Source organism: Panulirus ornatus, chromosome 18 (assembly GCF_036320965.1).
Source record: "Panulirus ornatus isolate Po-2019 chromosome 18, ASM3632096v1, whole genome shotgun sequence".
In the NCBI taxonomy this organism is placed as follows: Eukaryota; Metazoa; Arthropoda; class Malacostraca; order Decapoda; family Palinuridae; genus Panulirus; species Panulirus ornatus.
The window spans coordinates 27,346,787-27,359,993 of NC_092241.1; the positions used below are offsets into that span (position 1 = coordinate 27,346,787).

At 42.5% G+C, this 13,207-nt stretch overlaps 1 protein-coding gene across 2 annotated transcripts in view; it reads left to right on the plus strand.

Annotated features, from left to right (window-relative positions):
* The window catches only part of LOC139755013 (paired box protein Pax-2a-like), an 81,885-nt gene that overhangs the window by 64,136 nt on the left and 4,542 nt on the right, over positions 1-13,207 (plus strand). The window contains exons 3-4 of one of the 2 annotated variants that reach the window (XM_071672925.1): positions 8,352-8,517; positions 12,576-12,773. In XM_071672925.1, the coding sequence (XP_071529026.1) occupies positions 8,352-8,517; positions 12,576-12,773 (364 nt within the window). Of the gene's footprint in view, positions 1-8,351; positions 8,518-12,575; positions 12,774-12,823; positions 13,022-13,207 lie in introns of both variants that reach the window. The other variant, XM_071672924.1, reaches the window with a different exon arrangement.

The following is a 13,207-nucleotide window of genomic DNA, read 5'->3' on the forward strand; positions in this document are numbered from 1 at the left end:
GACCTCGAGCGGCCCTTGGATGCATCATGGTTAGCATCGCTAACCGCTGCACAAGGAGGTCCATATATTCCTGAAATATGACTCACAATAGTCCGTGATAATTTCATCTAGGAGTAACAGCAATTCACCGGGAGTTCAGATTATTTAGCAGCTTTATTGTATAGTTTCAGTGCACTAAATTATTCAAACTTTTACTGAAGCGCGATTACATGTCTATCTGTTTTTTTTTTTTTCATCCTTGATCGCCGTTCCCCGCGAGCTTACGCCAGAAACAGACGAAGAAAGGCCGCATTCGCTCACATCCATTCTCTAGCTGTCATGTGTAATGCACCGAAACCACAGCTCTCTATCCAAAACCAGGCCCTGCAGATCTTTTTATGGATTATCCCGACCCATTCATATGCTCTGGTTCAGTCCATTGACAATACGTCAACCCCTATATATCACATCGTTACAGTTCACTCTATCCCATGCACACCTTTCACCCTCCTACATGTTCAGTCCTCGATCACTCAAAATCCTTTTCCCTCCATCCTTCCATCTCCAGTTTGATCTCCCCTTTCTTCTCGCTCCCTCCACTTGTAACATATGTATATCCTCTTTATGTATATCCTCTCCTCACTCATCCTGACCATATGCCTTGACCATTCCAGCACATCCTCTGCAATTCTCTAATCCACAATCCTTTTGCTACCACACATGTCTCTTACTCTTTTATTACTAACACGATCAAACCACCTCACACCACATATGCCCTCAAAAATTTCACTTTCAACACCTCCACCCTCCTTCGCACATCCTCACCTAGAGCCGTGTCTCGCATCCATATGATATTCCTAGGACTTCTATACCTTCAAACGCACCATTCTTGCACTACTAGGAAACGACCTCTCTTTCCAAATATTCTACAATGTTCGTAGAATCTTCATCCCCTCACCCACTCTATGACTCACTTCTACATCCATCATTCCGTTTGCTGCCATGTCCGCTCCCAGATATCTAAAACACTTCACTTCCTCCAATTTTCTCCATCCAGACTCACACCCCAACTAAGGCCCTCAGCCCCGCTAAACTTAAATTTGCTTTCATTCATATTTGTTCTCAACCTTTTCCTTTCACACACTCTTCCAAACTCAGTCACTAACTTCTTCAGTTTCTCGCTCGAAATTGCCACCAGTACTGTGTCATCAGCAAACAACGACTGACAAATTTCCAAGGCCCTCGCCCCGCTCTCTAAGAATTTCGCTTTTATCTCCCTTACTATCCCATTCATATACAATTTAAACAACTATGGTGACATAACACACCCCTGCAGCGCACCAACCTCCGCTTGGAACAACTCACTCTCCTCTCGCATACACGCCTTACACCCTTGATAAAAACTTCTGACTGCTTCCAGCACGTTTTCTCTCTCGTCATATAATCTTCCAACGTTAAACAAGGCATCTCTATCAACCCTGTCATATACATTCTACAGATCAATAAGTGCTTCATGCAAATCCTTCTATTTCTCTAAGTATCTCTCACACACAATCTTTAAAAAAACACCTGACCCACACATCCTCTACTATTACTGCAACAATACTGTTTCTCTAGAAGCTGATGCTCTGTACATGCCTGGCGGGCCCGGCAAATGAATTAAGAAACAGGTGACGGAATAAAGGCACAATACATACACACATACATACATAAATATATATATATATATATATATATATATATATATATATATATATATATATATATATATATATATATATATATATATATATATTGAAGATTTATGTGAGGACGTAGGTGTGTATTCGTTGTCGGTGGTCATGAACATACACTAGTGAGTATACAGGGCTCTTGTGTCCATATGTATGCGGGAAGGGAGGAGGTGTCTGCGACCAAAGATGGTGTACTAATCTGTCTTTGTCTGGTACTGTATGTTGGGGATTCTGGAAACCCAGTTGGTCCCTCAGTAATGTGAAGGAAATTGTTTTTCATCACCAGAATACGAGAAGAGACCAGCTTTGCTTCTGTTGCCTACGGTCTTTAAACACTAGATTTTACTTCACGTCGCCAGATGTATCAGGTAGATTCGACTCAACTTGTCTTTGGAAATTAACCTTAATTGTTCGGGAAATGCAGTAATTCATTCGTATCCCATTAATAACGATAATAACCCATGTTGATAATTTTTCAACCGAGAGAAAGATGGCGGGCCTCATGACCCTCTACATATTTACGAGAGTCAGATGCATCGTCATAATAAATATACTCCTTTAGCTCACTCCACCACCCTCTCCCCATGCTCCCTCCCTCCCTCAGAGTCATTTGTATTCCTCACTGTCACAGACCCAGCTCTTGTAAAACTCCAGCAGTAATTGTATCTGCAATTTTTCGAGCTTTGTTTTCCAGTTTGTCTAAAGTAGAGTCCTCCCTTCGGGGAGGAGGAGGAGGGGGGGAACCACTCGTTCGCCGCTAGAATTTTATCAACCTCTTGCTAGGCTAGGGAGAGCCAGTCCCACAGTCCTCCTGTCCCACCTCCATCCCTAGGACCGTCCCTCCGTCCACCAACCCTCCCGGAGACACGCCAGCGGCCCCCTCGTCGCGATGTGGGTGCTAGGAGGGTGGTCCGTCGCTGATTGGTATTAACGTTAATTGGGTTCTTCCAGCGATATACTTGTTCGCTCATTACAGCAGTCCTCAGTCGCGGGTTGGCTCTCGTCCTGCCCGCTAACCTCTGTGACTCGTTGAGCCCCGTGTCATCTCGAAATACAGCTATAAAACTGATATATACTTGTGATTTAGAACAAAACAGAAAACGACAAAACTATAAACGTTACGGTGGTCCACAGTGTCCAAGACAGATCTACCGTCAGAACTGCTAAAGAAACAGTGAGAAACTCGAGCGTCCAGCGTTTCGAAACGATTAGAATTCTGGGTACACCTTCCATCCCAACCATCGAATACCATCTGATGTATAAAAAGTATCTAATACGGTTCCCATTCTGACATCAAGGGAGTGAATGTGTTGGAGGAAGTTTTCATTCTAAGGATATTAAAAGGACCTCCTCGCCCAGTGCAGTCTGAGGTTCGCTTTTGTGCAAGTGATCTATACGAAAATCATAATGATAAACATAGGTTCCTTCTCGTACGTCAAACAACTAGGTCTGTGAGGACTGCTAAGCCTTCCTTTTCTCCCACTCAGTCGCTTGTTTTTATAATACCTTTCGAATGTGACTGATACAAACATCCGCTTGTAGTGAGACAAGTTCATCCATAGATAATCCTCCCTACTGACCACCAGAACTTACACAATCAGATATCATCGACTGAAGCATCTGAACTGATCACATGACTGGGATTTGATAGACTTGCAAAGAGTTCTAAAGGAGGACACAGTGGCTGTCTTTGCAGCTGTCCCAGAGAATTAGCGTGTTTACAACGCAGTCTTTTTACAGTGATTCAAAGCAAGTTAAGAGAGAATCTAAAGAACGTTAGTTCTCGTCACCTACTAAGTCGAATCAAGGTTGATAAGAGAGATCGGTTGTACCTGTCATCAGCTGATAGTATCATTTTAACAACTAAGAACCTGTCAGCCTTGTGAGTATAGAGGTATTTACAAAGGTCTGTAAAGTAAATAGATCTGGATCATCTCCATTACTGAAATCACTGAAAACGAAAGTACGGCGCCAAGTTATCATCGACTAAGCTGTACAAAACCATTTCAATCATAATCTGTGAAGATCTCTAGGGCGAGAATCATCCCCGCCTTATCTCCCTCCTGCTTGCCCAGCTGGGCCATCGCCTCCTTGTGTCAAACCATCTGGAGCCCACTCAACTCAATTGCCTCTTCCCTGGTCCGTGTCTCTTGAGCCCGCCTAGCCCTGCCCCGCACTACATCTCTCCGGCGTGGCCAGTTCGCTTCGGTCCGCTCATCTCACTACAGGCTGCGCGTACCCGCTTCTTGCCGCCCGTATGGACCTGCTACCCGTCTACCTCACAACTCAGTACTTGTGGGGTCTTCACTCCGGCTTACTGCATCTCGGTAAATTACTATGCTTTCCAAACTAGTTTCTAAGCTCTGCATTTTGATGTATATATGATATCGAAATGAATTTAGCTACTGATAGCCAGGAAATCCAACAATGTACCTTTATCTTTGGCGTCTGCGCAGCTCCAATGATTCATTTTCTATATCTCAATTTTCTTCCTCTCTTGAATCCAGACCCCAGGGATTGGGGTATATGATTCATACTGCATTCTGTCCATCATCTTCTTACTTAGACCTTCCATACTAGACTCATAATTCATGATCGTAGAGTTGACTTAACCCATAGTGTAAACAGAGCCGCTTCTAGACCATTCCATAGTGTAAACAGAGCCACTTGTGGATAATTTCACTTCTTTGTAAGGTATCAACGAAGGGTTTATTTTCGTGTGGCGGTCAATTTGTCCTCAACAGTTCCCCTTACGGTGATACAGAGAGGCATGGACAACATCCACAATTACTGTTACTCACACGATTTAGAATTTATGATAAAGATTGATCGTCGGCTTCAAAGAGGTGTTATCAGAATAGTATATCGCAGCCACAGGATGATCACTACGTACATGTGATCCGACATTGTATTCAAAGTCAGATGGTGACTTTACCCTATCATAAAAAAAAGATTGTCCTCTCCCACTCTTCTGATTAGATATCATCACTACGTAAGCTTAGTGAAATCGAGCAAAGATTGAATGCATCATATCGTATCTGCATGACAGTCACAGATATGATAAAAGAGATGAATACACATCGTACTGACGCCGGTATACAAATCATGGACGGGACACATTCCTTGCTGAACATTTCTATACACACCATGTGTCGCCTGACTCGCAGTAAGCTTCATAAAGGCGACACATTCTTGCTATTCACAGGCTCGAACACCTCTAATGAGGCTACGCACACTCAACAAAGAGGAACTTATCATACCGAAAAAGATGTCATCAATTATATACAAATAGCACGGTGTAATCGACAGCATTTTCTTTTTACAATACCCTAACAAATATCACTTTAAATGCAGCGAAAACGAGCGCAAAATACATATCGTAGCAAGTTTAGGTTATTCTGCGAACAAAATCTTATGGATCTATCATCACACTTCGCAGACATGTTCTAATGAGAACACAGACCTGGTATGCATGTGTTAGTGCAGTTCCCGGAGCAAAATAGCTAGCCTTATGTGGCATCCACCAGGGATTTATCACAGGAGCAGGAACCAGCAAGACCATCGTGTTAGTGTCCCTCTTCCCTCCACCACCTTCTACCTTTTGGGTTCTCTCCTTGTCCTTGTCCTTACCCTTGTCTCCTAGAACATAATTATCATATGGTTTTATCTACTTTAGCTTAGGCTTCTTTCCTTAAATACACTTCTCTTGTAACTTTCTACTTCCATTATAGTTTGTTTTTTTTCTCTCACAAATGCAAGAACTGCCTCTTTATCCCATCTTAGTTTTATGTTGCAATGTTTCCCTTTACTAATTGTGATTATGATCCATATGTTTTACCATATAACAATTTACATTCTTCAGTTTTCCGTAATGTCGCTTTGATTTCATTTCTTTTTCCTACGTTTCTTCTTTTATCATCCGTACGTCTTTTTTTTCTTTTATGCTCCATCTTCCTCTATTATATTTACTATCAGATGCACTGCATTTTTGTCCTTATTGTACTTCTCTTGAAGTACAATAAACTTCAGGCACTGGGTTTTCTTATTCCACGAACAGGAGGACCTTCCTCCTAGATAAACCGTGAGCTACAGGCAAAGGCTATTGGAAATGGTACTTGCCTCAACGTTCGTTTTTGGAGTCTTCCTGTCTCAATTCATACACGTCATTAGCAGCGCAGCCCTACGTTACAGCCCTATTATTTCACCAGGTCTTGTAGAGAACCAGATTGTCCTCCAGATACTCAACACAAATATCAGCATCCACTAGCGGCCCTATATCTGATCCCACCATTCCTTTTGTGACTTTAAATCCACTCGTCTGATCCTGTACAAACAGATGAGCCTTAACATATTTTCTGACGGGTGTGAAACTGTGTAGAACATGTGATCTAATGTGCTCATTAGTCAGTGTCTTTGTGATCCCAAGAAAGGCAAGGGTGGGCATGCATAATCCAGCTTCTTTACGCCCTAAGGTGAGGATGGGGAGGGCAAGTGGCAGGGTCTGTGAACTAGAGTCTCAGACCATGAGTGATAAGCTGAAGAGTCAGGAGTACACAAGACAGGTGGTTTCAGGCCACTGGTGGTAATGGGGAAGTAAGGAAAAGAAGTAAACGCAGCAGCTTGTGTCAGGCCATTAATGGAAATGGATAACTGGGATCCAAGACTAAATCGAGCAGTTGGTCTTTCACAGCATCAGTGGTAATGGGGAATTAAATAGAAGGAGCAAGCAAGGCAGCGAGCTCCTCCGGCCCTCGAAGATCATTGTACGGGCTAACTAACTTAGGCAGGCGTTAAGATAATGTATCTCCCTGCGATACTGAGGGAATACTGCGGTATTATATCGCGCTTGCGCACAGTAGTGTGTGCCTCTGTGTGGCGTATGTGGGGGAGGCTCACCTGTTATAGATGGAGACTAATTTGGTGCTGGTCTGAGAGAGGGACGGCGCATATGGCAGAGAGGGATGTAGGACGCCCAGGTTGGTCATAGGCTTTATCTGATGCCATTCGTATGACTGACGATGGTTTGCATGAACGGCAGTTATTTCAGGCGTGATCGTTGTTTTTGGCTATCATTTTCAGTTGCTGGAAATTATGTACAACATTGCCTTCACATCACAGTAAATTTCTGTCTACACAACAGCAATACGTCCGATTGTGTTTTACTGTACGATGGTCAGCCACGGTGCCTCCTCTTATGCAACATTATATCATCATAGCTTCCACGATACCAGTCCAAATCAATCAGCAAACTGTTGAAAAGTTTTCATGCCCGAATATACATGACTGGAGAAGTCCGACATTTTGCGCGCTAATGGGAAACCTCTGTTCGATGCCTTTATTCCGTGACTTCAACAATAACATGGTTATCATATGAGTTTATCTATCTTAGCTTCTTCTGTCGTGTTACAAGTCTTTGGGTCGAATGTGTGCGTGTAGAGAATCATATGGCTGTAATGATAGCCCGCAAAACTCAAAAAAAGGAAGAGATAAAAGAGAGGAGGATAGCAATGGATAGTATCTTTGAAAGATATCACGAAATGACTTTCCCTTTGAAGACATCACGAAATGATTTTCCCTTTGAAGACATCACCAAATGATTTTCCCTTTGAAGACATCACCAAATGACTCTTGAAAAAGGTCGCGCTGATACCTTGGATTACATGAAACTTGGATTATTCTTTAGTTCTTGGTGAATAAGTTAAGAAAATACATATGTAAGTTTGTGTGTAGAGATTTTGAGGCTTAATTGCATAAATCAGATTCAATCACCACCATGATATTGCTCGATCGTCTTCGTTTCGCTGTACTGTTTGTAAGTTGTATCGGATCGCCCATCCACGGCTAGACCTGCGCTGTAAATGACTGCGAAGCATAGCAGCCCTCGACTCTCGTGGTCTACCTCACTGTATGGAAAACTGTTCCTTCAATCCGCAGCGCTTCATGAGATTACCTATTCAAGTTAACATCTCCATCGGCAGGAAATTCGGTCGTAATGCTAAAAGTTAATGAAATCCTGTGGCTGAATGGTTACATGAACATATGTTACCCCGAGCTCGCAGCCATTTTTACAGAGATGCCTCAATACACTGTTGGACAGAGTCCAGTTTTGCCCTTCGATAGATATCAGATTGATACCCTGTTTATGGACGCTCTGACTTTGACATTTTCTTATCTTCGTTTTTACCTCACCGGAGCCTCGCCATGTACGTGCCCGATCGTTAAAGTCTCGCTTCGCTCTGAAATCTCTAGACTTTCTTACTCCGCTGTTGGAAACAAGGAAGGATTATAGAATGAAACATTTTAGGATTCTTCATTTTATATCAATGTACATGATTCAATTTACATCCTGAAACAATTTAAGAGGTACAATAAACTTTACTTAAAGAAAATGCATTGTAACCCTCGCTCTCTTAGTATTAATAACTGCAGCACAAACTCCGACGGGATTGATAATACCATAATTTTCCCTCTACCTATCATCCCCATTCACTCACCATTGGAACTCAGCGTGAAAAATATATACCCTACACAGCTTAACACCTACTTCGCTCAACATGGCCTTTTAAATATATGATATGTCTAGCATACCGTATTATCCTTATACAAACCATACCATAACCATACTGCCTTCTGCCGCAGGTCATGGCGGGGTGAACCAGCTGGGCGGAGTGTTCGTGAACGGGCGGCCGCTCCCGGACATGGTTCGTCAGAGGATCGTGGAGCTGGCTCACAACGGCGTCCGCCCCTGCGACATCTCCCGCCAGCTCCGCGTCTCCCACGGCTGCGTCTCCAAGATCCTCTCCAGGTAGGTAATGTTTGTAGCTGTAGTAATACTAATAATCGTATTAATAACAGTAATAGTAGTAGTAGTTGTAGAAGTAGTAATAGTATTGTTGGTGGTACCAATGACACAAAGATCTAGAGAGATGTTGAAATGTCTTCTTCAGTTGCTGATGGGATGAGATTAAATAAAGATCTGCCAGAGCTTTGGCGAAGGTATCAGTACTGGCTACTTTACTTGCATCTTGTTCACTTTCTTGTCGCCATTCCAATTTCTCCCTTCCTCAAATAAGCGGTCTATTTCAACTTTTAATTTCATTGGCACTGACTAACTTAACAGTTGGGGTCATCTTTGTATTAATCCTTCTTGTTCCCCATTGTGGGCAAGAATGTGAATGAGATCCTCTCCTCGACTTCTCCACGTTGAATTAGTGGAAGATGAGGGGTAAATATCTACGATTCCAGTTCATTTTCTAATTGGATTTTACATTGACCCTCGGGTACTGGATTAGTTCCGGGGATGAGTCCTCTGGCTGAATAATGATCTGGTTCCTGGAATGGTCGGGAGTCACATGTTGTTCGCTTTTCCTTATATCTTATCCATGGTTACTGTGTCTAATTACAAATTTGTATAGGGAGGGAGTTTTTCACTCGTTGAGTCCCCGACTCTTCCGCATGTAATCACCCATTTGAGTTAACTATATCTAATGCACGGGGAGGATGAATTACACTCATAGGGCCTCGTTTGTGTGTGCAATTAATAATACTGCAATTAGTATTTGTGAAGTAATTGGAGAGTTACATATTCAAGTTGTCTCGTTCCATAACCTTATGTGTGTATACGAACATAGTGCATAGAAACGGGCACCTTCAAAGAACATAAAAACCTCCAACAGCCAGGAGCGAACCCGGGACCCTTGTGCAAGAGGCGGGAATGCTAACCGCTAGGCTATGGGCCTGGCTAATAGGAAATAACTATTCAAATACCATGTACTCGAATACCCTTCGTTTCACGTTGGTGAGCAACGGGGTCTACACCGGTCATTTCCCAACAGGCGCACATAGCCAGCAGATAGCATTTTACCGAACCTAACTGTACAACGCGGAGGTATATGAATACGAACATAGTGCATAGAAACGCGCACCTTCATAGAACATACAAACCTCCAACAGCCAGGATCGAACCCAGGACCCCTGTGAAAGAGGTAGCAATGCTAACCGCTAGACTATGGGCCTGGCTAATAGGAAATAACTATTCGAATACTATGTACTCGAATACCCGTCGTTTCACGTTGGTGAGTAACGGGGTCTACACCGGTCATTTCCCAACAGGCGCACATAGCCAGCAGATAGCATTTTACCGAACCTAACTGTACAACGCACTATGCACTATGTTTGTATTCATATACCTCCGCTTTGTACAGTTAGGTTCGGTAAAATGCTGTCTTCAAGGAAACGATGAAGGTAATGTTCTAATACATATGTATATATTTCTTTTTCTTTCATACTATTCGCCATTTCTCGCGTTAGCGAGGTAGCGTTAAGAACAGAGGACTGGGCCTTTGAGGGAATATCCTCATCTGGCCCCCTTCTCTGTTCCTTCTTTGGAAAAACAAAAAAAAAAACAAGAGGGGAGGATTTCCAGCCCCCCGCTCCCTTCCCTTTTAGTCGCCTTCTACGACACGCAGAAATGTATATATATATATATATATATATATATATATATATATATATATATATATATATATATATATATATATATATATATATATATATATATATTTCTATATATACACGTGTCGTACTGTATTCAATATTGTGGTTAACTGATTTCCTGAAGATAAGATGGACATGAAGGAGGATGAAGATTTCTTGGCCAGGACCGTAGCGATATTCACGACGATGTCCCCCCTCCCCCTTCTTATCTCTCCTGCGGTCGGAAAGAGAAGGAAGAAAATTATAATTAGTTATCAGATAAGAGAGATTTTAATCGTTAGTATAGGGAAGAATTATTCTGATCATGGAACTACGGCATGTAATGTGTAGAGACTCACTGCAATTCTGGTGACAAATCTGGATACATTTATGGAAAGGAGACATAATCGATTAATATTTCACAATACTTGTATAATTTTTCTCCAAAGTCTTTGCAGCCCGAACGAAATTCTGTGATGCCCCATATGGTCCTCACTCTCTAGCGAACACCACTGGCCTGAAGAGAGTGAACCTAAATGTTTATCTTGGGTGGAGTGAATATGAGTTCGGCGGTATCGCTTTCCGCAATGAACATGATCCTGAGTGATAGTGCGGTGGGAGACATTCTGCAAACAGTGCAGTTTATAGTTTCACTGTCGATGAATAATGTCTTCATTATTCTTAGTTATCCTTAGCTCCGGTGTATCAGTAATTGGTGAAATGCCGGCCACAACAGATCACGTTTTGGATATCTACTTTAGTTGCCTTCCCCTACCGCTTATGTATCTCCGGCCACTTTGTGCTTCTGTGCCTCACTTCCCTTCCGTTTTGCCACTATGTCTCAAATAGCGGCTTCGTTTACTTTTACCATCTGTTGCCGTAAAAGCACGTCGCATTGCCATCCTTCTTTCCACTGATCTTCTAATAGAGAAGCTGCAGCAGTGTAATAGATCCACGATCTATTATGCTTCTGCCGGATGACGAGCTTTGAGGATTTGAGACGGTACATTAGCGATCTAAGTAATATGATTAATACTTTTTGATATATGAATATTCTTGTTGACTGGCAGTACTGCTGTTGTGTACGTGAGTGTGCATGACTTGCTTTGTGATGATTTTGTAACTTCACGAATAACTTAAAGTTTGATTTCTACATGAAAACTTGACAGTGAAAAAGATTTCACTAGAAATATTGGGAGTCAGATATTTAAAAGTTGCTTAGCATAATTCTCCTTCCCTCTTTCTGAACGTAAAACATTTATAATACTTATTCCTCTATTGCGCTAAACCATCCCTCTATCTTTCGGAAATTAGATTAATCCTACTTGTTAACTTTCTTCTCACAGTAAAGTCAAAGCAAATCATTTATGAGCACAAGATTATCATGCAAAATGATTTCTATCCTTCACAGCTCTATACGATGCACATAATTCTTTCCTCTGTCCTCCCTTCCCACTTTCCCCATTACCTGGGCTTCTTCTCCCATGCAACTCAATGAGATCATGGCAACTAAAATGATACAATCAATTCATGTTATCGGGATCGACAAACAGCTTCATAATGGTTTTGTAGCGAACATCAGAGTAAAGAGAAATCATGAAGAAAAAGGATAATAATCTCCTCACTAGCTGGCTTTGGGTGATCTTCGCTTGCTTCAGTTGGCCCGGTACAATGGCACTGGTTCTGGGTGTGTCCTCTGATCCTTAACGTTAAGAATATTTCCAATTTTCTTTACTTTTCCTTTGTCTTACAGTTGCCTATGAGTATTTTGGTAGTATACAGATTTTCGGAATCATTATGCGTTTGATTATGCAGCAATTGCTGCATATTATATAGGGGATTAAGAATACTTCCCACGTATTCCCTGCGTGTCGTAGAAGGCGACTAAAAGGGGAGGGAGCGGGGGGCTGGAAATCCTCCCCTCTCGTTTTTTGTTTTTTTTTAATTTTCCAAAAGAAGGAACAGAGTGGGGCCAGATGAGGATATTCCAAAAAAGGCCCAGTCCTCTGTTCTTAACGCTACCTCGCTAACGCGGGAAATGGCGAATAGTTTAAAAGAAAAAAAGAAATATATATATATATATATATATATATATATATATATATATATATATATATATATATATATATATATATATATATATATATATATATATATATATAGTGTGTTTGTGCATGTGTACTCCTAAGTCTAAGGTCCTAATCCATTCAGCAATGCCTTCCTACCATCAGTCTATGTTAACCACTGTAATAGCAAACACTCATAACCTGTGGAATGTAGGGAGGTGAGAAGGATCGAGATGGTGACCAACATGGGTTGCTGTAGCTCATCTGACCCACCCACACACACACACACACACACACACACACACAACCTTCCTTCTTGCAGGTACTATGAGACGGGATCCATCAGACCCGGTGTAATCGGCGGGTCTAAGCCCAAGGTGGCCACACCTACAGTGGTGGAAGCCATCGCCAACTACAAGAAACAGAACCCCACTATGTTTGCCTGGGAGATCCGGGAGCGGCTTCTGGCAGATGGAGTGTGTGACCAGGAGGGCGTTCCATCTGTCTCCAGTATCAACAGGTGGGTGACGGCTAATAGTGACTAACGTGAAACCCATCGATCTTTTCTAGATATTACGAGACCGGCAGCTACAAAGCCGGTGTCATCGGCGGCTCCAAACCCAAAGTAGCGACTCCCCTGGTGGTGGACACTATTGCCAGGTACAAACGGGAGAACCCGACCATGTTCGCCTGGGAGATCCGGGACAGGCTGCTTGTGGAGAATGTTTGTACCCAGGAGAACGTACCCTCCGTGTCCTCCATCAACAGGTAACGTTGGTAGTAAACTGGAGACCTGCACTTACCCGGCCCTGACCAGCCTGCCTGCCTGCCTGTTGTGACTTCTACACCCACCATTGCACTCGTAGCATCAGAATTGCTTTTAGTTTCGCAATCAGCTTGCACCTCCATACACGTTACTTTATGAAGGCCGCGTCTATGTGTATCTTCTTGTAC